The sequence below is a fragment of the Engraulis encrasicolus genome, chromosome 18 (genome assembly GCF_034702125.1).
Source record: "Engraulis encrasicolus isolate BLACKSEA-1 chromosome 18, IST_EnEncr_1.0, whole genome shotgun sequence".
NCBI classification, from domain to species: Eukaryota; Metazoa; Chordata; class Actinopteri; order Clupeiformes; family Engraulidae; genus Engraulis; species Engraulis encrasicolus.
In genome coordinates, this window is record NC_085874.1 from 12,420,954 (window position 1) to 12,444,824 (window position 23,871).

The following is a 23,871-nucleotide window of genomic DNA, read 5'->3' on the forward strand; positions in this document are numbered from 1 at the left end:
CCTCCTAAATAGAAAACCACGCCCACGATTTAAAAAACATAAAGAGCTTTGGATGAGGTACTGTACGCCTGTCATCATCATGTCTGATGTGATGATGGATGGTGGACAGACACTAGTTTAAATAAAATTAACTCAGATAGGCCTATATCCTTATAGACATTAACAGGATCTACTACACTCACCGGCCACTTTGTTAGTCTGTGTTTTTATGCAAATGTCTAATCAAACAATCACATTGAGGCAACTCAATGCATTTAGGCATGTAAACATGGTCAAGACCAGAGCCATATACTAATAATATTAATATAGGCCTACGACATGGTCAGTATCTGCAGCAGAATAGGAAATAATGTTGATTTAAATGACGAACGCGGCATATTGGTGCCAAACGGGGTGGGTTTTTTGTTAGCATTATTTTATTTTATCATTATTCTGGATAGGACAGTGGAGACAAGAAGCGAGTTGGGAGAGAGACATGGGAAAGGCAAATGACCAGGGCGGGCCGGAATCAAACCCGGGTCGCCGGCGTGGCAGTCCAGTGCCCAGCCGTTAGAGCCACAGCCACAGCCCAAGCAGGGTGGTTTGAGCATTGTGGCAATGCCACAGCCTACCTGAGCAGTCGGGGCAAGGCAAGCGGTTGGGCAGTCATGGGTAAGTGGGCTGGTGGGGAAAATAACCAGTGCTCTCCATCATCCTCCTCCATGAGGTAGGCCTACCCCAAACATGGTACAGTACTGTCCTCCTGCACTGCTCCCTTTCGGGCGTCATCTGCAGGCTTCCCCCATTGCACGGGTGAGGCATAAATGCGATCTCATTGAGTGCAGTGCACTTGTATGCTGTGGAGTGCTGTGTCACAATGGGAGTTGGAGTTTCCCAGTTGGGCTTTCACTGCATTTCACTGAGTTCTGCTGCAGGCAAGAGGGGTCCAACCCGGCGAGGTGTAGGCTACATAAAGGGTTCGGTAGTGCATAACTAATCAGCACCCAAAAGAAAACTTGATTTGCGTTAGATTGTACTCCCTGGACTTAGGCCTACGTAAAAAAATAGAAGGATGCTCTTTTTTTCTCTTAACTTTCTCCAAATCTTGAAATTGAGTGGAAGAATAATACCAGCTCTCTCTCTCCCACCTCAGTATGGATCTTTGATAGGCCTAGTGCATAGGAGACTTATCAGCTTATAAACACTACAGCACATATTCACATGCATGCACACGCACACTATGCATGCACACACACATATAGCCCCCTAACTAGTTACCATTACCCCACACACGCACACACACGGACACACACACACACACACACACACACACACTGTAATGGACATGCATTGCCTACATGAGAGAGCTGTAATATTATTATATGGCCTGTAATGGCATTTGTGACAATCATAATATTTATTCACTGCCACTCAGGACAGGTGTCACTAACTTTGTTGTATGCCTCACATAGGGTGTGTGGCAGATGTTAAACGGCATTGGCTATCATATAGCCTAAAATGTGAGTGTAGCCTTATTATAGCATGTGTACTGTAGAAATGTGGCAACTTTATATGCTCACAGAAGGCCAATTGATCAGAACACATGATATTTTCCCCCATTGCTTCAGCATGTGACAAATACCCCTCACTGCACAGTTGTCATAGACTACTGGCGCCACCGTGTGGTAAATGTTATCCAATCCCCTTACAGTTGATAAACAACAATTCCCAGAAAACCATTCCGGTTTACGCATGTGTTTCCCGTCCGTATCCAGGAAGTGATGCTTTGGATAAAACAAAAAAAAATTGAAAGCACATGAATCGTATTCATGGACAAGTGAGAATGCCTCAGGATAAAGACTTAAACACGCATCAAAATGTTTATTTATTCAGACCATGATAGACGTTTTGTTGGACACTGGACACATTTAGGGTAACGGCTACAGTGGTTATCAGGTAAGGTGGTAAAACCTGTAGATTGAACAGAGCAGCACCATACACTGCTAGAATATTCTCTTATGCCAATCAAGCTATAGATAAGATTGTTCTTTTTGTGTTTTGGGGATATGCTGGATGTTACAATAGACTATATTTTGTCTGATGTCTTTGATTCCCTTTATTAATTTGGAGTTTTTTGTAAACACGTGCAAAATAGCTGGTAAGGCAATTTACCACCAATGTTGTAGTTCATGTCTATGCGTAGCCTACTCGCAGTACCCCTCTTTTGTTATGGATTACTTAGGCCAGGGCCTAGGTTACTTTCACATAGTCCGTCAGACAAGGAGGAGTGTGTAGGGTCGTGTCACCTTAATCTGCTAAAATCTGTGTGCAGCCTCGTGTACACCGATAGGATTAGGCATCTCGTGTCTCCCATGAGAAGCTACAGGCTTTGCCTATTCTTAGTCGGTGGTGGAAGTCATTTGCCTGTGCAGGTAGCCGAGCAGCGAGGGTAAGACAGAGCCGCGTAGGTTTTCATAAACATAAACAACTAAATGACACTGGCGTTTTTCTCGGTCTCCGTTCAGTTGTGCACACCAGCAGCATGAGCATGGAGCTCGGCAAAGCGAAGCTGCTGAGGACGGGGCTGAACGCGCTACACCAGGCCATCCACCCGGTGCACGGCATCGCATGGACCGACGGCAAGCAGGTCTGCCTCACCGGCTTCTACTTCGTCAACGGGGAGCCCAAGTTCGGCGACACCAACGTCATCGGGCAGTTCGAGCACGTCTTCGGGCTCTTCTGGGGCCCGCTGTGCTGCGCCGATTCCCCGGCCCTCCTGGCCGTGCAGCACAAGAAGCACATCACGGTGTGGCAGCTGCAGCTCAGCACCCTGGAGCAGAACAAGCTGCTGTGCACCCAGACGTGCGAGATGAGCGAGCCTTTCCCCCTGCTGTCGCAGGGCTGCGTCTGGCACCCCAAGATGGACATCCTGGCCGTGCTCACCAAGCGCGACGCCTCGGTGCTCTTCTCGGTGCGCCTGGACAACCGCAGGGTGAAGGCGGACATCAAGGCGGGCGCCAGCGGGGTCATCCACTGCGCCTGCTGGACTAAGGACGGCACCAGGCTGGTGGTGGCCATCGGCTCGGCGCTGCACTCGTACATCTGGAACGACATCCAGAAGAGCCTGGTGGCCTGCTCCTTCTGCCCCGTCTTCGACGTGGGCGGCTACATCTGCGCCATCGAGTCCACGGACGAGGCCCAGGTGGCGGTGGCCACCGAGCTGCCGCTGGACAAGCTGTGCAGCCTGAACGCGGGCGGCACTTTCGAAATGCCTTCCGACTCCTCGGACCAGCAGCTGCCTTCCTCCTCGTCCCCCGTGGTGATGTTCGAGGACGAGATGCTGGACAACAGGAGGAGGTCCATGGACTCGGACAGGTCGTCCTCCCCGCACGGCTACAGCTCGCCCACGCCCGGCGGTGTCAGCGCCTACATTGGTGGTGGTGGACCGGTGGACCTGACCCACATCCTGGCCCGCCACCGCAGGTCCGACCCGAGCCCGCTGCTCCACCTGCGGCGCCGAGACACGCTGACGGGCTCGGGCCAGGACTCCTCGCACCTGGTCCTGGTCATGTACGACCGCAAGGCCACCACCACACGCAAGGTCAGCATCCCCGGCAACCCATTCTTTTATTTTATTTTATTCTTTGTTTCCCAAGCAGGTAGGGGGTGGGGGTGGGGGATGGATTCCTCAGTTACAATCCAGTTTCATATATCCTAAATGACTCGGTTTTACCTGTTCAATTCAGCCAGGTGATTGGCTGGTTGAATGATCACATGGTTGAATTGGACAGGTAAAACAAAGGTAATTTGGAATATGTGGCCCTAGATTTTGACCGCCTCTGTTCACAAGTGTTTTGAGACCATGGTGTATGGTGACTTTGCACGTTTAACGCTAAATGTTATTTTTATTATTATAATTCTAAGGTCAGCATCCCGGGCATCCTGTCGCCTGACATCATCGCCTTCGACGGGCGCGGCGGCACCATGGCCGTGGCCTCCAACAGCAGCAACCTGGTGCTGGTGTACAGCGTGACGGCGACGGGCATGCCCAACGTGCAGCAGATCCGCCTGCACGTCAGCGAGCGGCCCAAGGGCGTCTGCTTCCTCAGCCACAAGCTGCTCATGCTCATGGTGGGCCGGCAGAAGAGCGGAGCTGAGTCGGCCTTCCTGCCCCCCTCCTCCAACACAGACAAGTTCGCGCTGCGGCTGGTGGCCCAGGAGCTGCAGCTGGACGGTGGAGGCGGGGCACTCTCTGCCTCTGCCCCGGTGCCCACCCACTGCGTCCCACCGGGCCCCTGCGCCTCGCCGCAGCCCCCGGCCTCCCCCGTGAACGTCCACGGGATTAATAGGCGCCACTCGGAGCACGTCCCCAAAGACGACAGGCTGAGCGCGCGGGAGCTCATCCTCCCGGGTGGCGCGGTAATCTCCTCCTCGCCGTCCCCTGGCAGACGGAAACTTGTGGAGGAGGTGAGCAGCAGCAGCAGCAGTGGCAGCAATAATAACAACATCAACACCGCCAACAGCCACACCAACACCGCCACCACCACGCTGGGAAGCCCAGGGGCCAGCTCTGTGGACCTGTCCGACCGCGCCACCTCGAGCACGTCCTCGGTAACCCTCGAGTCGCTGGAGATGGACCAGCACATGATGGGCCGCCAAATGGCCACGTTGGGCGTCGGTATTGGTATCGGTACTGGTACCGGCGTCGGCGGAGGTCCACCCAGCAGGGACTCCAGCAGGCCCTGTTCGCCTGCTCGCTTCGACCTGACGGAAAAGCTGCAGTCGGAACCGGGGCCGGGGCCGGGGACGAGGAACAACTGCTCTCTGCCCAGGGACAACAAGGCTGTGGACCAGCTGGCACAGGGCATGGAGAAGATCTTCGCCCGATTCGCTGAGGTGCAGAATTCTCTGATAGAGATCAAGGACTATGCGCAGAACAACGGGAGGAAAGCGGTTGCGAATTACCCTTCGTGTGCGGAGCCACCGTACATCAATCTGACATTTCAGGTACGTTACTTGTCACCATTTGTGAAATCACTTGGGGGAATTCAGAAGGTGATATTTAGACATCTTGCAGAAAAATAGATGTATTCATAGGTAAAAGTCTACCAATGTTTGTGCATTGTAGGATATCTACCAGCACGTACACCAGTACAAGGTGGCCACCTTAAGTTCACAGTCAAAGGGGCTTTGTTGACAACAAACACCTACTACCTCGTTAAAATCCCCTGAAATTATGAACATTTTTGGTTCGTGAACATAATATCTGAAGTTGCTTTGCTAAATAGTGGTATAGATATATATTTTTGGAGGTTTTCATACCATATATCATAAGAAACAGCAGAACACTATGTCACGTGTAACATTGGATTTAGCGCCCCCCTCCCCCTTCCCCCCACCAACCAACCAACCAACACTGTAAACACTGCACACTTGCTTGACTTTGTTCATTTTCTGAGCAAAACCGATGACGCACAGAGGCGAAACACGTTGTTTACTCTGATAATAAATGAACAAAGTCAAGCAAGTGTGGCGTAAACTGCTCCTTTTTTCTCTCGAATTGCTGAATCCTTGAACTTTTACTCCTTAAGTGGATTAGGAACCTCTCCGGCTGGCGTTTGCAACTGCTGCTGCCTGACAGACTTTCTCCGTTTGTGGTACTTAAAGCTGTGCTGTATTGCACTGTACTTGCTTAACATTGGCCTTAGGGTTGTTGTTCTGGACGGAGGGCTTCCTGAAGAGGAGGGAGGGGGGAGATCTCCTTTGTGGACTGGGCGCACGGCATCCTTGACGTACATGTAGCCTCCTTAATGACTAGTGTCAGCAGATATCAGATTGGTTGGCGCTCCGTTGCCCTTGGCCAGGCTTCCGCGGAGGTCAGGGGCAGCTCCTAATCCCCCCTTCATGGATCTCAGCCCATGCACACACACACACACACACAACTATGCAGCACATTAGTGACAGGCAGCTCTAGTCTTACTTTTTAGTATTTCTATGCATATGACGACTAAAACTCTCTGTATCCTTGTGAGCACAGCGCACTGCAGTGTTAATAGTTGAAGCTCACTAGGACTCGCACTCTCTCTTGCAGCAATACTTACTGCATACACCTGTGGTGTTCGGGTCATTTTTGACCCGTGATAACAAAACTCAGCCATAAAATACCTAAAAACACTAGTTCTCATCAAATATTGTTTTTCATCTCATAGCTAACTAGGTATGTATTCATATCCATGGAAATACTACTTTATTTATTGATCTTTTTTGACTTTACATGTATTTTATCTTAGATTATGCAAATCGTTGTTGATGACTAAAACTATCAAAACCTGCATAAATTCACTATTAATACGTCCTAAAGTGATTCAATTGGGTCATTCCACGCCAAATCAACAAGAGCCCGCGCACTGAGGTCTCAAAAAAATCTGAAAATATTACCAAGTGTACCCATGGTACTTAAGAGAAACACTGTAAATTTATTTGAATGTAAGATGTATACTCTCCATGTTACAGCCAATTTTACTGGGGGAGGGGGGTGCCCATTTTGTTCACACTCTTTTTTTTTGTCAAAGTTCACAAGCCCGTAGCTCAATAACTAAACCATGTAGGAAGTTCAAATTTGGCATGCTAGTACATAGATAGGAATAGTTTGTTGCAAAACTGTCAGTTTTGGTCTGTATGATCCTGCATCGTCATGGCATTCCCTCAAAGATGATACAAATTGTACTAGAGTTTTTGGCTGTGCTCTGTTTAGGCCTTCAGAAGACATATTTGTGCCCAACATAGCCTCTTGATTTTTTTCCCTTGTAGAGACAAGTAGGAACACTCTCATACAAATATATAAATAGAAAGGAACCCCCATTAGTGTTTGACCAGGAGACCTCACAAGTCTGACAAATCATTTTGGGTGTCATTTTCAGAGCTCCAGAACCCCTTGTGGGATTGTCCACAGATTTTTATTTTATTTTTTTCTTCATTCTCCATGAATTCTTCTTTTTAAAAATGCAAATGAGACTTGTCTTATGTGATGTTTTCTTTTGTAATTTCCAACCTGAACATGGGCAACATGCACTTTGAGGGCAATATGTTTTCTATGCGTTTCTTCCGCTGCCATCTGCTGGTCAAAAAAAGTAATAACATGACTCCTTGTGCCTGACCTACTGTCTCTTTTGGTGTGCGAACCTGCTCCCACATTGAACGCTCCTGAAATCATTTAAATTGAAAGGGATACCTGCACCCCTGCACAGGGACTCTCGGGTGATCATGTCTGGGCAAAATTTGCATTTGATTATTTAGTCTTTACATTAAATGTTATCGAAATCATGTTGCTCTCTTTTTGCATTTTGCCCATGTCCAGGGTGGAAATTACAAAAGAAAACATCACACAAGACAAGTCTCATTGGCATTTTTAAAAAGAAGACTTCATGGAGAATGAAGAAAAATATCAAATAAAAATCTGTGGACAATCCCACAAGGTGTTCTGGTGCTCTGAAAATGACACCCAAAATGATTTGTCAGACTTGTGAGGTCTTCTGGTCAAACACTGATGGGGTTTCCTTTCTATTTATAGATTTTTATGGGAGTGTTTCTACTTGTATCTACAAGGGGAAAAAAATCATGAGGCTATGTTGGGCACAAATATGTCTTCTGAAGGCCTAAACAGAGCACAGCCAAAAACTCCAGTACAATTTGTATCATCTTTGAGGGAATGCCATGACGATGCAGGATCATACAGACCAAAACTGACAGTTTTGCAACAAACTATTCCTATCTATGTACCAGCATGCCAAATTTGAGCTTCCTACTAGGTTAAGTTATTGAGCTACGGGCTTGTGAACTTTGACAAAAAAAAGAGTGTGAACAAAATGGGCACCCCCCTCCCCCAGGGCAATTGGCTGTAACATGGAGAGTATACATCTTACATTCAAATAAAGTAACAGTGTTTCTCTTAAGTACCATGGGTACACTCAGTAATATTTTCAGAATTTTTTGAGACCTAAGTGTGCGGGCTCTTGTTGATTTGGCGTGGAATGACCCAATAGTGATTATGTTGTCCATGTATTACAGCTGACATGAGAGTACAACAACCCCCAAATTTCTTTTATTAGTTTTTCTATAATATTGAAAAATATCATCAATAGTGACATTTGTGGTGTTCGGGTCCAAACCAACCCAAAGAGATTTATAGCAGGATAAAGACCAAATGTCAACTAAATTAGTTTTTCAGTGCATAAAATCAATGTTTAAATATGATTTTAGTGTGGTAAATATACAAAATAACAATTCTGTCAGAGTCACAGCTATTTCGCCAATCTAATGCAAAGATATAGGAAATGAACACCTCAATGAACATGAAAAAAGTCACACTATTCATCTGAATCCACTATGCTATGAACATGGACCATTATCTCATTGCCACATCAACTTTATGGAAAGTATAAGACCAGTTCTACATGTTTGGGTGCCATTATGAATTTTTGATACGTTTTTTGGACAAAATAATGTGCAAAAATGTATATAATTGCAGAAATGGATTCCCTGACCATGGAAACATATGTACATCTGTACTCCTTTCACAACAGGAGATATGACGTATTGTAGTGTATGGGAGTGTCCGGCGGCCATATTGGAAATATATTTTCCTCACCATGAATCACGAAACTGAAGAAAAAGGTCAACCAACAGCTTTTCAGAAATGCATACAACAACCAAAAAGCTATGCCCGGGTCAGTTTTGACCCGAACACCACAGATGTAGCTTTTTTTTTTTGGGACCTTTAAAATTTACTAAAATGATAAAACATATTTTTTTGTGTTGAAATGATTGTGACTGAGGATTAGATGAATCCTCATTCCAAGAAAATAAAGGAAAGTGTGTTTTTTTTCACATTAAAACTTTAAAACAGGTCAAAAATGACCCGAACACAACAGAAGAGTTAAAATGATCCGTCTACTTTTTGCAAAGACCCATAAACTTGGTTCTCTCTAAATTACGAAGTCTGGTCCTCCTGACTAGAACTACTGTACTCTATGAATTGACGATTACTAAGTGCATTCAAATCATTCTATAATTCCAACACAGTGTGAATTGTGTGTATTTGGGACATGGGCCTACTTATCTAGTTTATTGATCCTGTACTCGTCTTCCTCCTCCTCTCTTTCCTGCTCCCCCGGGTCTTTCACCTTTTTTTGTCTTCCCTCCTACTACTTGGACCATTTTCTCCTCCCACCATGTCTGGCTACTCCTCCTCTTGCTCCTCCTCCTCCATATCCTGCTCCTCACCTTTTTCCTACCCCCTCCTGCCCCCACTCCTCTCCTTGTTCCTTCTCCCCTATCTTCTGCTCCTCCCGTTGCTTCTCCTCCTCCTCCTACTCCTCCTGCTTCTGCTCTCCTTCCTCTCCTTGCTCCTCCATCTCCCCTTCCTCCTGTTCTCCCTGGCTCTCCTCTTGCTCCTACAGAGGCAGCTGTCTGAGAGCGTCTTCATAGACGAGAGGAGGCCGGTGCTGCTGTGCGAGGGGAAGCTGTGCCTCAAGATGATCCAGGACCTCTTCAGCCTGAGTGTGGTGGAGATGCTGCATGGTAAGCCACACAGAATGGCTCAGAATGGTAGGGAGGAGTAATGGGGGGACATTGCAAAAAAAACATCTTTGCGAGCTTTGTTTTTCTAGTTTTAGGTAAAAACATGCAGTCAATCTTAATTCAAGTAAAAATCACAAGTACTTTTGAACTAGAACTAGACTATTTAGACTTGTTTTAAGACATTTGTCCACTGGGCAAGTAATGTTGTCTTGGTCTGATTTGTTTACTTGTTACATGCTTGTCCCAGTTTAAAAGTACTAATTATTGTGTGATTTTTACTTAAATTAATATTGACTGTATGTTTTTACTCAAAACTAGAAAAAGCTTGCTAAGATTTCATGTTTTGCGATGGAGCCGACATCACCATATTGGTCCATGTCAGTCCGTAATCACACTTAGGATTAGACAGAAGAATTTGAAAAGGAAATGGCCCTGCATTTACTGGACCGGGCAGGATCACATGACTGTTGGGATAGATGCATGTACAGCACGTACTGTATATAAATCCAAATTACTACTGGTCACAGTCCGTTTTCTCTGACGGTCAGTTTTTCTCTGTTTCATTTAACAGATTTTGACTGCCTTTGACCATTTTGCTTTCATTTTCATTCATAATTAACTGTATGAATTATTCTTGTCAACATAGTTATTCACAACAAAATCAAAAATGATAAAAAAGCATAAACTTAATGATTTTACAATGATAATTGCAGTGGCTTATAAGCTCCTAACAGACTAAATGCCACTTCTGAATTCGTTTTTTGTAGCTCCATGGGTTATGTAACTACCACATTACTGTATGTACAGTATGTTTGGAAATCTGGGTCTTCAGTTAGTTTCAGTTGAAATGAGACAGAAGGACTGACCTACCGTTCAATATACCCCACGATTTTGTATATGCATGTTTTAGATGAGCGTTATAGGTAGAATAAGTTACAAGAGGCTACTAATACTGTAATTTAAAAAAAAGATTGAAAATAATGATATTCATTTGAAGCTTGGAAGCACCGTCATATGGGCACCATTATATGGGCAGTCATGGGTAAGCGGTTAGGGCGTCAGACTTGTATCCCAAAGGTTGCCGGTTGGTCTCCCGACCTGCCAGGTTGGTGGGGGTAGTAATTAACCAGTGCTCTCCCCCATCCTCCTCCATGACTGAGGTACCCTGAGCATGGTACCATCCTGCCGCACTGCTCCCTTGGGGCGCCATTGGGGGCTGCCCCCTTGCACGGGTGAAGCATAAATGCAATTTCTTTGGGTGCAGTGTGCAGTGAACACTTGTAGGCTGTGGAGTGCTGTGTCACAATGACAATGGGAGTTGCAGTTTCGCTGTTGGGCTTTCACGCTGGGCTTTCACTTTCATATCATGTGGTTGTTTTCTGACAGAAGGGAACAACTTGGAAAGGGTGCATCACGATACTGCTTTTCTGCAGTACGACACATTATCGTGACTGCGTATCGCGATTGCCCAACAATCCAAAGTTGAGATGTCCTTTGCGTAGCGGGGACGGTGGGCATGGATCCAAAGTTGAGATGTCCTTAGCGTGCTGGCTGGGACCTGCATTATCGAAAGGTTGGAACAATGGGGCTTTGGAGAAACAACATAGCACTGTCCAAAGTTGAGATGTCCTTGGCGTGGCAGGGACATGGATCCAAGATTGAGATGTCTAGGACCTGCAGGGAGGTGACTGTTGGGATGCTGCCAAGCTGGCAGTGGAACACCAAGAGCTGTCTTGACCTTATAACATGCAGTGGAATCACGGCTGATTGGGTCACTGCCCCTGCTTCAACTCGTCTGCTATAAAGGATATGGCACCTCTGACTGACTGTGAGACCTGACTGAGTGTTGCCAAGCTGCATGATTCCTTACCATTCGGTTCCTTGAAAGGGACACTGAGGAGGTTTTTAGTGTCTCCTCAGTCGTGTTGCAGGTTAGAAACGTAATTGTGCTGCACTGTTTCTCTTTTGATTAAAGACTATGTGAGCTCCTCCAGGCTTGCTTACCTGTAGTGTGGTTGCACCCATGGATGGTGGAGAATGACATTCTGAAGACACCTTTCATCTTATTAAAAGTTGAAGGATGGAAACAGGAATATGAGAATATTTTCACATCAGGCAGTGCTGCTTTAATGCATGGAATCAGGGAAGCCGACCGGGGATGGGGGAGTGGGACAAAGGGATCAGTCGCCCGGGCCCAGGCAGAGAGGGTGCCTAGAATTTGGTCCTAATTGGATGTATTGCGTGTGTGAGGGGCGTCTTTCAGATGACTTTGTCCCTGGCCTAGCCAAATCTGTCATTGGACCTGTGTGGAGTCTATATTAATCAATCAATACTTTATTTCTTTACGTGACATTACTGTTACGAAATAAAGTATCGATTGATTCCCAGACCTTGGAAAACTCCCCACAATCTCATGGTAGGTTGTGTAGTTTCCAGAGGTGGAAAGTAACTTATTACTTTACTCGCGTTACTGTAATTGAGTAGCTTTTTTGTGTACTTGTACTTTTTAAACTACTTTTTAAAATTTGTAATTTTACTTTTACTTAAGTACATTTTCATTTGAGTAATGTACTTTGGTACATTTTACAGCACAAGCGTTACTGAGTAAAAAAAACCCCAAAACTCTACTATTCTTGCCTAGTTTATAAAGAGTTGGCGCGTGCAACCTGTCTCTCACTCAAACGATGATGGCTGACGATGGAGATTCACTTAACTTCACTTAACTCAGAGGAGATCAACATTAGCTGTTCTTCCTCTAACCCAGTGCACCCCTTGCACATCTAGAGGCAGAAAACGCTGATTGTTAAAAAGTAACTTTTTACTTTTACTCAAAGTACATTTTAAATTATTTACTTTTTACTTGAGTACATTTTTTGACTGGTAAATTTACTCGTACTTGAGTACATTTTCAACAGAGTAACAGTACTTGTACTTGAGTACAATATTTTAGTACTCTTTCCACCTCTGGTAGTTTCTCAGTAGATCTGTAGCACTCTGCTCCCAGCAATGTTGATGTTGCAGGTGTCGGCCTTTTATCATGGATCTCAACCAAAACGTGGTATAATACAGATGTCACCGACTTAATGGTTTCAGGCAACATGCTTTTGTCGATTTGCAAAATTTTCAACAAATAGAGTATTTTGGGATTTCAAATGGTCCTTCATCCAGCTGTTGTTTAAAATGTTCCTCATTGTGTATGAAGGAATCGAGTGCTTCGGGTTGCAGTTGGGGGCAAATATAGTAGGCGCGTAAAGAGGTTGATTGGATTCAAGGAGGATTTAAAAGGCAAGCTGCTTACTGCTTCACTCTCTCTCACACACACTTTGTCAGAGTAGCACACTGAGAACAACAAAGGTTAATTGGTCATAATGAGCTTCATTGAATTTGAGTGTGCAAATGAATGATGGACAAGCCCAAAAAAACAACAGCTTTCTGAATCATTTATTGTGGAAAAAAATAATGTTGATAATTAAGTTAAAACAAAAATTGTAATTAGTCAGGACTAGTATGAGTATAACATTGCTTTTTAATACTGTATAGGAAATTTAACGTCCATTCACATTGATTCAACAAATGTAGGGGAACATAAGTCATAACAATTATAATACATTCTTGTATCCCCATCATCACCCTGAATCTCAACCCTTTTTTCTTGCCATGTTTTTTGTGTTTTCTCTCGTCCAGGTGCCATATGGATAGTTCTTGTTGCGGACGCCGAGGGCTTTGTGCCTCTGACATTCAAGCCTGGCGAGCATCTCACCATCAGGAATGGCAAGAGGAAGTTCCCCCTGAACGCCCACGAAGCGCTAACAGACTGCGGCCCCGAGAGGCAGCTAGGCGGCTGTGGAGAGAACTGAAAACCGACAAACCAGCGGGGCATTTCTCGAAACCATAGTTGCTAACTACTGTTGGCTACTTTGTTGCTGTTTGCAATTCAATTTCCCATTGGCAACTACCCAAGTTGCTTATTGCGCTTTCAAGAAACAACTATGCTTCAAGAAACAGCCCAGAACCGTCCAGCAGAAGAACCCCCCGTTCCTTAGAATCTCTGTCTAGGACGAAAGGTTCCTGCGAACTTGTAACAACTCATCAGAATGAAAGCTGAAGATCACCTGTTCCTGATGAGCTCCATGAACACGTCAAATGAAAAGTCTTATTTTCCTACAGAAAAATAAAGAAATCTATATTTTTTAAAGTTATGTGATATGTTTACATTCGTAAACAGTTGTTTATGTTATATATGTTAGTGTTTGGCTGTACGTTCACTGAAGATGTGTGGGAACACTGTGCAAAATGTTGTGGTGGTGTTCTGTTTTTTTTACACTGACTGAATGTACTGGTGTGCCTGCTCATTGCTTATTGGACGGGGATGGATAATGACTACATGGTATCACTGACAACAAAGAAAGCCCCCCCCTCCATGGATGCTGCTAGTTTACAAAAAGATTCAGGTTTTTAGGCCAGATGTTAGGGACCTCATATTGTTTTGGATTTGGGGATATGTTCCCAGAGAACATTTCAAAGTACAGCTGTTACAAATGTGATTTTAATGCGATATCAAAAAGGAAATTGGCTCTTGGGTGCCTGGCCCTGTGCCCAGTAGGCCTGTGAAGTTATCCACCCGTGTTGTATTGTACATTTGTACATTGGACTGTAGTATTTACATGTGTTCAGGATAAACCTTTTACCCTGTGGCATGAATTATATTTATATCAACATCAATCTACACTGTAGTTGTCATTTCCATCATGTGTTGTTTGCATTATGCTGTCAAAAATATCACCTGTTTGATGGATCAGAGTGTCCATTTCACTACATGATGTAAAAGAAGGTGAAAAGAAATTTAACTCTATACGCAATAACCAGTCGTCGTCATCATTGGTTATATCTTTAATCAAATATCACAATACAATCCTTAAGCAATAATAATAACAACTCACAAGTTCTTGTGAAAGTACAGAAACAAACTTAAAATGTTTACATGACAAACATCTATTATTTGTAGTATTACTCTTCCACAGTGTAATATACACTAACACAACTCATCCCAGATAAAGCCTGGAATGTTAAAAAAAGGAAATCATCCTGTTAGCCGTTTCTCAGTTCAGTAGCTATCACGCTACACAGTTACTCTCTCTATACAGGGCTCGAAACAGATGCCCTTTGACCTTCTCGATAGGGCCCGCTCTTACAGATAAAAACTCCTGACACTTCAGAATAAAAGCACAGCACCTCTTCCTTTGGTCAACAAACGGCAACAGTTAAGATGCCAGCGGTGACCTCTTAAGTGTCTTGAAGGACTGCTCTGAAGCATTTACAGCCAGAGTTTCGAGTAAGGTTAATTAAACGTTGCCGCATGATGTTACATGCTTTATACATTTGGAGAGATTATAGGAAATGAGCACTGTCATGTCACAGCCAATGGAGTGGCCTCTTTATACAGACTGCAACCTGAGGTCCTCCAGCGCCAGCTTGTTCCGGAGTCGCACGTCCTCGCTGATTGGATAGAAGAGGAGGATCATCAGTCCAGTCACGATGAAGGCCACGGGCGCCGCACCAATCAGAAGCTTCAGAGTGTAGGCCACCGGAGGGGGTTGCCGACACGCTCCCGTGTCGTAGCCTGCAAATCTGCCGTCGCAGGACAAAAGCGCTCGTGTCACATCACATGCAGAACAGTCAAGATCATCAAAAAATCAAGTTACACCTAACTTGACATACTTATCATACATATGACATAACAGTGTTGTTACACAGTCATGTTATAAATATTATGTCAATGTCATGTCAATGTGACGTTATGGTACAGACAGCCCCAACAATGTCAACTTCTCATGACAATAAAACATTTATGACATTGACATTGTTTTTATGACTCATCCATGATTGTCATGACAATATTATGACACCATCATATCACGTGTCAAGTAAAGTGTTACCAAAATTAGGGATGCAAACGATTATTCAATTAATCGACTTTAATCGATCAATGCATTAATCGATTAAAAAACATTAATCACAATTAATCGATAATTCAATTGACAAGAGACCCAAGTGAAATGGGCATGTAAAGAGTGTGTGTGAAGAGGGGTGTGAATAGTGGGAATATTTAAATCGCCTTTGGATTAAAGAATATAAATAGAATTAATTTAAATGTGGTATTTTATCTCAATTTTTTAATGAAATGTTAAGATTTAGTAGTTTTTTTCGAGAAACATTGAGATTGCGGGGTGGGGTGGAAAACGCCGCTTATCAATTAATCGTAAGTCGATCGATAAGGCTAACAACTAATGATTAATGAATTAATCGATAATTTGCATCCCTAACCAAAATATATTCCACATGACCAAGACCATAATTTTTTCCCTATATTCAATGCTCAAAGCAACTCAATGCTCAATGTCCTGTCGCATGGAAACATTAAATATGATTAACTGTGTCAACAGTACATGTATTCATTTCAGTTGCATCAGGACAGTAGGTCAGAAAAAAACAGTACTGAGAGTGAAAGAGTGGGTTTAAGAAAATGGTTTAGGGTAGACTACAGAGCTATAGGCTGGGGCAAGCAGGGCATTTGCCCCTGGGCTCAGGGCCCTTCCGTATTGGTGGTGGGGGCCCTATTGGTAGTGACATTTGATTGCAGATTGGTATGAGATAGCGTCTGTGCCCCAGGTTACCCATCAGGTGATAAAAACATCACCCCTACTCACTCCAAGCAAAGTGTGGAGACCCCCAGTGATATCCCGGCAGCAAACTTGGTGAAGAAGACGTAGAAGGAGTAGAAGATAGGCTCGTGGCCCTTGGAGAAGGGGTTCGCCAGCCTGAAGTCATCCACCACGTCAGGAAGCATCGACCTGGACCACCACCACACACACACACACACACACACACACACACACACACACACACACACACACACACACACACACACACACACACACACACACACACACACACACACCACAGACAAGACATAAAACATCTTCCATCATTCGTCCCCCAACTCTGTAGCCATGGCAACAGAGTACACAGTCAGCAGTACTCCCCACCAACAGTGTCGTCAAACGTGAGCCACTCCAGAAGCATCAATCAAGTCATGAACATGCATAAAAGTAGCTCATGTACTTTCCGTATGAGCTACACACAACCCGCCACTCAATCTTATCCTCCAACACACCATCATCCTTCAAGGCTTCAACCATGACTCTAACCATAGCAACAGTGTACACACACAGTGTCCAATAAGTGCTATCACACACCATCTTCCAGCCATTAATCAAACCATACGCTGCAGTGTGTACTGTACTTAAAAGTGCTTAATGTATACACAAGTGAACAAGGCCTCTCTCATCCTCCTCCTTCTGCACCAGTACTATGGGAGGATGGAAGCCCCTTCCCAAAATAAACACTCCCGTCATTTTTCTCTCTGTCATTTGGAGAAGTCAGTCATAGAGTTATTGGCGCTGTGGTTGGAGAGGCAGGGAGAGAGGCAGGGAGAGAGAGAGAGAGAGAGAGAGAGAGAGAGAGAGAGAGAGAGAGAGAGAGAGAGAGAGAGAGAGAGAGAGAGAGAGAGAGAAACAGAGAGAGAGCGCAGAGCACCCTGCAGAGAGTTCGACTAGCGGAGCACTTGCTTACATTTCAACTCGACATGACATCACTTGTTACGAGCAGTGCAACATGCTAATGACAATGTAACCTAATGACCACGGCCCGTTACACGCTCCACTGGCTTTGGGTGCGCTCGACTCTTCCCTACTGTGCATGTGCAACTCAAATTACAGTTTTCCTTGAAGTACTGTAGGCATGGTGCCTCTGCTTCTGCCTTTCAACCACAGTGTTATTTGTGGGGTGTATTTTTTTTGGGGGGGATTGAGGAGGGTGAAGAGGAGTGTGGTGATGTGCTGTGGTGTGGTGTGGATGAGATGGGATGGGGATTAGGCTGAGGTAGAGTTGCGGTGTTTTGGGGCAGGTGTTTTGGTGGTTACCAAGGCAACAGCAGTGAGGCGGCGACGCTGAGGCCAGAGGAGACAGCCACCACGTAGGCCACCACCAGGTTGGGGATGGACACCAGCATGACCGTGAAGGGCATCATCCACTGGACACACAAAGACACACAGACAGACAGACAGACAGACAGACAGACAGACGGACGGACGGACGGATGGACAGATAAAGAGAAAAGTCATGTCAAAGTCAGCATTATTGAACATTTTCTTCACATAGGCTATATTAAAAGTATAAAAGAAACAAAAATGTTCCCATTTGTATACAGACATTGTGCAAGGCAGGACAGGACAAATATGAAAGTGCACAAGGAAAACAGGTAGACAGACATAGAGAGACAGACAGACAGACAGACAGACAGACAGACAGACAGACAGACAGACAGACAGACAGACAGATCGAAAAATAGGGTATTGATAGGTTAAGCGATTACATGTCTACTTCTGCAATTTAGTGCTTTGAGGATGATGCTGCTAAATGCAGATCTCTGCAAAGGTTTTTTTTCCTCCTGGTAGATATGCAATAATGCACATGACCACAGGAGGGTGCTACTGTCTAAGTAATGTTACATCCCTGCAGAAACGAATGTGCCTCTACTGTGTACAAGACCACCTGACATGAACTGATGTCCATCTGCTCATATAGTTGTGAACGTAAACACAGTTAGCCTAGTCACTGCATATTGACGTGTTATACAAACCTGGTAGAGACAGGCCTATGTATAAAGTATACCAAATTTGTGCATCCATTAAGCTTGGTCTCTGGAAATGTGAACATTCTCAGGGCAAGTAAAAAAATAGTATGTTAAGTGTGCACGCATCCCGCAAACAATTGTCACTGGTGTTGGAAAAGAAAAAGAACAAGGGTGTACAAGGGTGCTTGTACAGCTTGAAAAAGAAATGGGTCTGTACACTGCACAAGCACCCTTGCTGTGATATATTATTTCATAAATCACAGCAAGGGAGCTTTGATTAATATTTGATCATAGGAAGGAAGCTTTTATGGTGTTCAGATATTTCTTTTTCCCTTCGTAGAGTCCGGGCGTCAGCACCTGTTGGAACTTCAAAGGAGGCCCCCCCACCACGCTTACCGTGATGCCACAGAAGGCTGCCGTCTTCTTGCCGAACCTCTCCAGGAACCACTGCCAGAACGGGATGCTCACCACAGCCGAGATCTGGAGAAGGAGGGAGGCAGGACATGTGAAAAGGCAACATTTTAGAGACGTGAGCATGGAGCTGGCGCTGAATCTGAAACATTCACTGGTCATGTTATGGTGCCTTGGCTGGAATCTACTAGTAACATGGGGGGCCTTGCCATGTGAAAGTTTGGGAACCCCTGTACTAGTTCAGTGTGCTGCTTTAGTGCAGTGCAGTGTAGCGTAGTGTAATATAAGAAGGGTCTGCTGATGCTGGCTGCTCTCCACAACCCCCGGGCCCCATGAGGTCAGCGTCCAGTAATAGCAGATCAATGCTCCTGTTTAACCAATGAGGATGAGGAGGGGACTAGCTCACCGCTGTTTCTTTTAAACGCTACAGCTCACTGGATGTGCTTTGATGTCCTGTGATTCCAGGTAAGGAATTGCAGTAGGCCTAAGTAAAATCTTGAACATCCAACCTTTACATATACGTTGATGAAAGTGTCAGTGCCATATTATGATTATGATAGTCAAATACAGGGGTATTCAATTAAATGTCAACGAGGGCCAGTTTTTCAAATTCCTCACAGTACAGGGGCCAAACTGTACGTATGTATTATAGTTGCCGACTGTCAATAAAAAAAAACATGTGAGACTTCATTGAAGTGGGGGGTCTGGGGTTCTCCCCTCGAAAAATGTGCATTTCTTAGATGTCATTTTGACGTCCCGTGTCCCGTTTCAGCTCTATACAGAACCCATACTTTCTCTCTACTCTCTAAATTCTGAAAAACGATTCTGTATTTCAAGGGGCTTGTGGGGGGCCAGAATCTTGCTGTCCAAGGGCCTCATCTGGCCCCAGGGCCGCCACTTGAATAGCCCTGGTCTAATAGGTCTATTATGATAGTCTTTCTTGTAGATCGAAAGATGAGTTGCTCTTATTTAGCCTACAACTGAATTAACTCATACACTGAAACATCCCAGAATCATATTTCATGTTAAGTGTTATCAGGGCAGAATGCAGATCTACATCTTTTCTCCTTGCTGACAGACACCAAGCCTGAAATCAGGTACAGTGCCTGAATACCACTAGCTCTGCAGTATGCTGTGAGTTTACATTATGTTCAATACTGTATTTACATTTCATTAAATCTCATCGTCATAATTCAAACATCCCCATTGATCGCCTCTTTACTAGCCACATGAAAAAACATTAACCAATGACCGGAATGCTCATTAATTACATTACTATTTGCCATTTATAATTATTCATACATTAAACAATAGACCAATAAACCATACGTTTCGTGGTAGGTAAATGATGACGTATGTGTGCAACATCAGTGCATTATTATTTGTAGGTTGCTTTGATCGGGCGGTGATGATGCATAGGAAGTCAATATCCTCACCAGGATGGTCAAAACAATGTTCTGGAAATGTTCTCGAAGGTCCACGGCATATGTGCAGAACAGGACGAAATTACTCTGCACCAGCTGTGAATAAAAGAAAAGAAAGTACAATACTCTCCATCAGACACATGTGTTAATGCTATTCTGTCAATAAAAGCAAATTTCAGGGTAATAAGACTGTCTTTGAGGTGTAAGAATAAATGCCAGCTGCAAAAGTGACGCTGGGAGATTTTTCTCTCTTTTTCTCTTTTTAAAAAAGTCTTTGTGGTGGCAAAGACAGGGGCTTTAGACTTCCAATGAGGGTGCCTTTCAAGCACACTCAAAAATAGCAAATGTTTCTCTCACTGATCAAATAACATAGCTTAGCGTGGTGTGGAGCTCAGAAAGGGGGGCACTGAGAAAACAGTGGAAAGAGAGAAGGACTGACAGGTACAAAGGGAATGATAGACACATACAGTATTTCTCAATTGGTTTTGTACATTTCTCACAACAGAATAATCATTCTCAATAGGTCTTGTTCAATTGTGACTTCCTGCTGTTATCTGTGCACATGGTAAAATACGTTTCTCATAGTTTTCAGCATTTAGCAAATGGTTTCATCGTCATGCAGATGGTTGTGTACAATTCTCAGCTTTTTTGTACATTAGCAATTGCTTTTGTCATATCACGCAAAAAGCATTGTCACTGAATACACAAAACTATCTCAAACCCCAAAACATTTAGGCCCTATGTCATAGTATAAGTCTTGACATGCAAAATGATTTACCAAGCTGCCATAATGTGTTAAGCACTGTATAATTTCCATTGGATTTGTGTCTATAAATGTGATCTGAATTGGTGAATTGCTCGCAGGTAAATATTGACTCTCTCTAATCAAAAGCAGTAGAAGGGAAAGAGGAAACAAGCATGCAATACAACAATAAGCACTGTACTGCATTACATTACTCTATGCCTCATGTGCCCTTTATAACTACGCTCCACGCAAAATTACAATATTTCCCTAGAATTTCACAAGACAGTCAGTGCACTTTATACAGTATCAGTGTATTGTTTCAAATTTATTTTGCTTTACAGTTCTATATTTTTTTCCACATGGGCCTGCAAGACAAGTAAAAAGGGGTGGTAGAGGGCGCACTTTGACACCTCAATCAGAGTTGACTATTTTTTGATTTAGCATTGAGAAAACCTTTCAATAAATATGTCATACTCTAAATGTATATCTAGTACAATCTTACCTGATCAATGTAATATAAAGTCGAATTTACAACATTTTCCATCCATTCTAAACAACATTTCGCTTCAGAAAACATCCTCAAGAGTGTACTAGTCAATTGACAACATGACAAATCGATTTGACTAGCTTGTCCATACACTATGACACAATGACTAACCATTCTGCTGGCACTGACGCGTTCATTGACACAAAAACTTGGTTTTGAAAGACAAACTACTGATTTTGAGGAAGAGGCTTGGTTTTGCAGGTCATCCATGGTGTTTTGCCATTTGTTAAAGCTGTTTTGAGAATGAATACTGTGTTTTTGAAAATTGTGAGATACATTCGAGAAATGTACAAAACCAATTGAGAAATACTGGTAAGAGAAACTTGAGGAGACCCTTGGAAGCAGAAGACAATTAAAGGAGGAATAAATTGATGAAAATGAAAGGATGAAGGGAGACAGGCAGAGAGCAAAAGGGAAACAGAATTGGAAAGCAGGAGAGAGAACATGCGAGATGAGGCACAGACAGACAGCACCAGAGAAAGAGGCAGACAGATTGACAGTCAGGAAAATAGAGGAAACACAGAAGAAGCAGAAGAAGAAGAAGAAGAAGAAGAAGAAGAAGAAGAAGAAGAAGAAGAAGAAGAAGAAGAAGAAGAAGAAGAAGAAGAAAGATAGAAGTATATTTCTGAGATGTCTCAGTCCATGGAGAGAAGAGAAGAGAAGAGAAGAGAAGAGAAGAGAAGAGAAGAGAAGAGAAGAGAAGAGAAGAGAAGAGAAGAGAAGAGAAGAGAAGAGAAGAGAAGAGAAGATAAGAGGAGAGGAGAGGAGAGAAGAGAAATGAAAAAGAGCAGAGAAGAGACAACCCCACCCACCCACCTCGGAAAATTCTGAGAAGCATGAATTCTCAATACAAAATAAACACCCTGACTCAAATGCTAACAACACATGTATTTTTTCAGAATTCAAATTCACAAAATTCTCCCCCAGGCTTTGCCACTGGATCTTGGCCAGCTGGCTCCAGAGTCCTTACCTGGATGGCCACGGAGATGAAGAGGAAGGCTGCGGTGAGAGTGAGGTAGGGCCCATGGCGCATCACCAGCACCAAGCCCTCGTGGAAGGGGGTAGGCTTCTCAGTCTTTGGGGCGTACGGATCTGCAGCAGACAACGCACGGACACAGTAGAGGACAGTGCTCAGAGGTTGGCCAGCAAGTATGTCAAGTCAAGTCGAGTCAAGTCAAGTCAGGTCGGCTTTATTGACAATTTCAGACAAAGGTCAGATGAGGAATTGAAATTACGTTTCTTACTTTCCCATGCAGACATAGACATACAGTACTTTAGGTAAAGACAGACAGTGTAGACATAGACAATGCATAAACAGTACCCACACAATACACATAGGCTACAGATATTTTAAGTGCAAGACTGCCTGCAAGAAGTATGCCAGTGGCAGGATTAGTTACCTTCGTATTTCAGTGGAATCAGTTGTTTTATTACATTGACATGCTAAACATGCCAACTAATACTCCTTATTGGATCTGTGTTGTGTTCAGTGTGTGTGTGTGTGGGGGGGGGGGGATTTGCAGAAGACAGGGGTGTCCTTGACACTTTCCATAACTTGCTTTGAAGCACAAGCATGTAGTGCACACACACATATCCAAGCACACACATGCAATCACACACACACAGACACACAGACACACACAGACACACACACTCACACACACACACACACACACACACACACACACACACACACACACACACACACACACACACACACACACACACACACACACACACACACACACACTCACACACACACACACACACGCACATGCACACACCCACTCACCGTCCTTCTCTTTAACTCCTAGGAACATTACGACGGTGCAGATCAGAAATATCCCCCCAATTACTCCGGCTGCAATCATGTACACCTCTTTCTGTAAAGGGGAAGGAAAATCAGCACTCATTAGTACAGGGCACTTCACTTCTTCAGAGTCAGCTGCATTCAAACATTTGCTCCCATGCATATTTGGTTTTACTATACTGGAAAGTGTTAAAAGTAGAGATGTCAAAAGTTTACAGTAGCTATACCATATTCTATTTTGCTTGTGCTTTTTGTGCTTTATGGGTGTCTTCAAGTCATATCGTCTGTGTTGTTTCATGTTCCTCCAATCCTTTTTATTTAGGCCTTCCTGCTAGCACTTTGGTCAGCTGCCTTTGTTGTTTTAAAAGTGCATTATAAATAAACTTTGACTTGACTTGACTTGACTAAAAGTAAAAGTTAAAAAAAAAGAAAAAAATTCCTTTCAACACAGGTAACTTATCTGAGTAGACCTGTGTACTTGTCATATGATCAGCTAAATTTGCACTGGTTGCATCAAACTTGTGGTGGGTCGTTGGTTTTTAGTGTTTTTCTGTAACAACACAGTCTACCCACCTCATTAGGTACAATGGACATAACTGGTGTAACAGAGTTTACTTTTACTTTTGATACCTCTGGTTAAAAAACTAAAGTAAGTTGTCTTGATCAGACTGAAGACAAAAT

At 43.9% G+C, this 23,871-nt stretch overlaps 2 protein-coding genes across 2 annotated transcripts in view; one reads left to right on the forward strand and one right to left on the reverse strand.

Annotated features, from left to right (window-relative positions):
- The first annotated feature begins 1,817 nt into the window (after positions 1-1,817).
- wdcp (WD repeat and coiled coil containing) lies at positions 1,818-14,284 on the forward strand. Its single transcript, XM_063223032.1, has 5 exons — positions 1,818-1,935; positions 2,505-3,580; positions 3,904-4,986; positions 9,438-9,558; positions 13,243-14,284. The coding sequence occupies exons 2-5, from the start codon at positions 2,522-2,524 to the stop codon at positions 13,413-13,415; spliced, it is 2,436 nt and encodes an 811-aa protein (XP_063079102.1). The 5' UTR covers positions 1,818-1,935; positions 2,505-2,521; the 3' UTR covers positions 13,416-14,284.
- A 103-nt stretch (positions 14,285-14,387) lies between these two features.
- mfsd2b (MFSD2 lysolipid transporter B, sphingolipid) overlaps positions 14,388-23,871 on the reverse strand; it is a 41,850-nt gene continuing 32,366 nt past the window's right edge. The window contains exons 8-14 of the mRNA XM_063223033.1: positions 23,173-23,263; positions 22,351-22,472; positions 20,101-20,184; positions 18,650-18,733; positions 17,541-17,650; positions 16,266-16,409; positions 14,388-15,186 (exon numbers count right to left, since the gene is read on the reverse strand). Of these exons, the coding sequence (XP_063079103.1) occupies positions 14,994-15,186; positions 16,266-16,409; positions 17,541-17,650; positions 18,650-18,733; positions 20,101-20,184; positions 22,351-22,472; positions 23,173-23,263 (828 nt within the window). The 3' untranslated portion in view covers positions 14,388-14,993. The remainder of the gene's footprint in view (positions 15,187-16,265; positions 16,410-17,540; positions 17,651-18,649; positions 18,734-20,100; positions 20,185-22,350; positions 22,473-23,172; positions 23,264-23,871) is intronic.

Coding starts and splice junctions, on each gene's coding strand:
- wdcp (XM_063223032.1), top strand. CDS start 2,522: ATGAGCATGGAGCTCGGCAAAGCGAAGCTGCTGAGGACGGGGCTGAAC. Junction 4,987..9,437: donor ACATCAATCTGACATTTCAG/GTACGTTACTTG, acceptor TTGCTCCTACAG/AGGCAGCTGTCTGAGAGCGT. Junction 9,559..13,242: donor TGTGGTGGAGATGCTGCATG/GTAAGCCACACA, acceptor TCTCTCGTCCAG/GTGCCATATGGATAGTTCTT.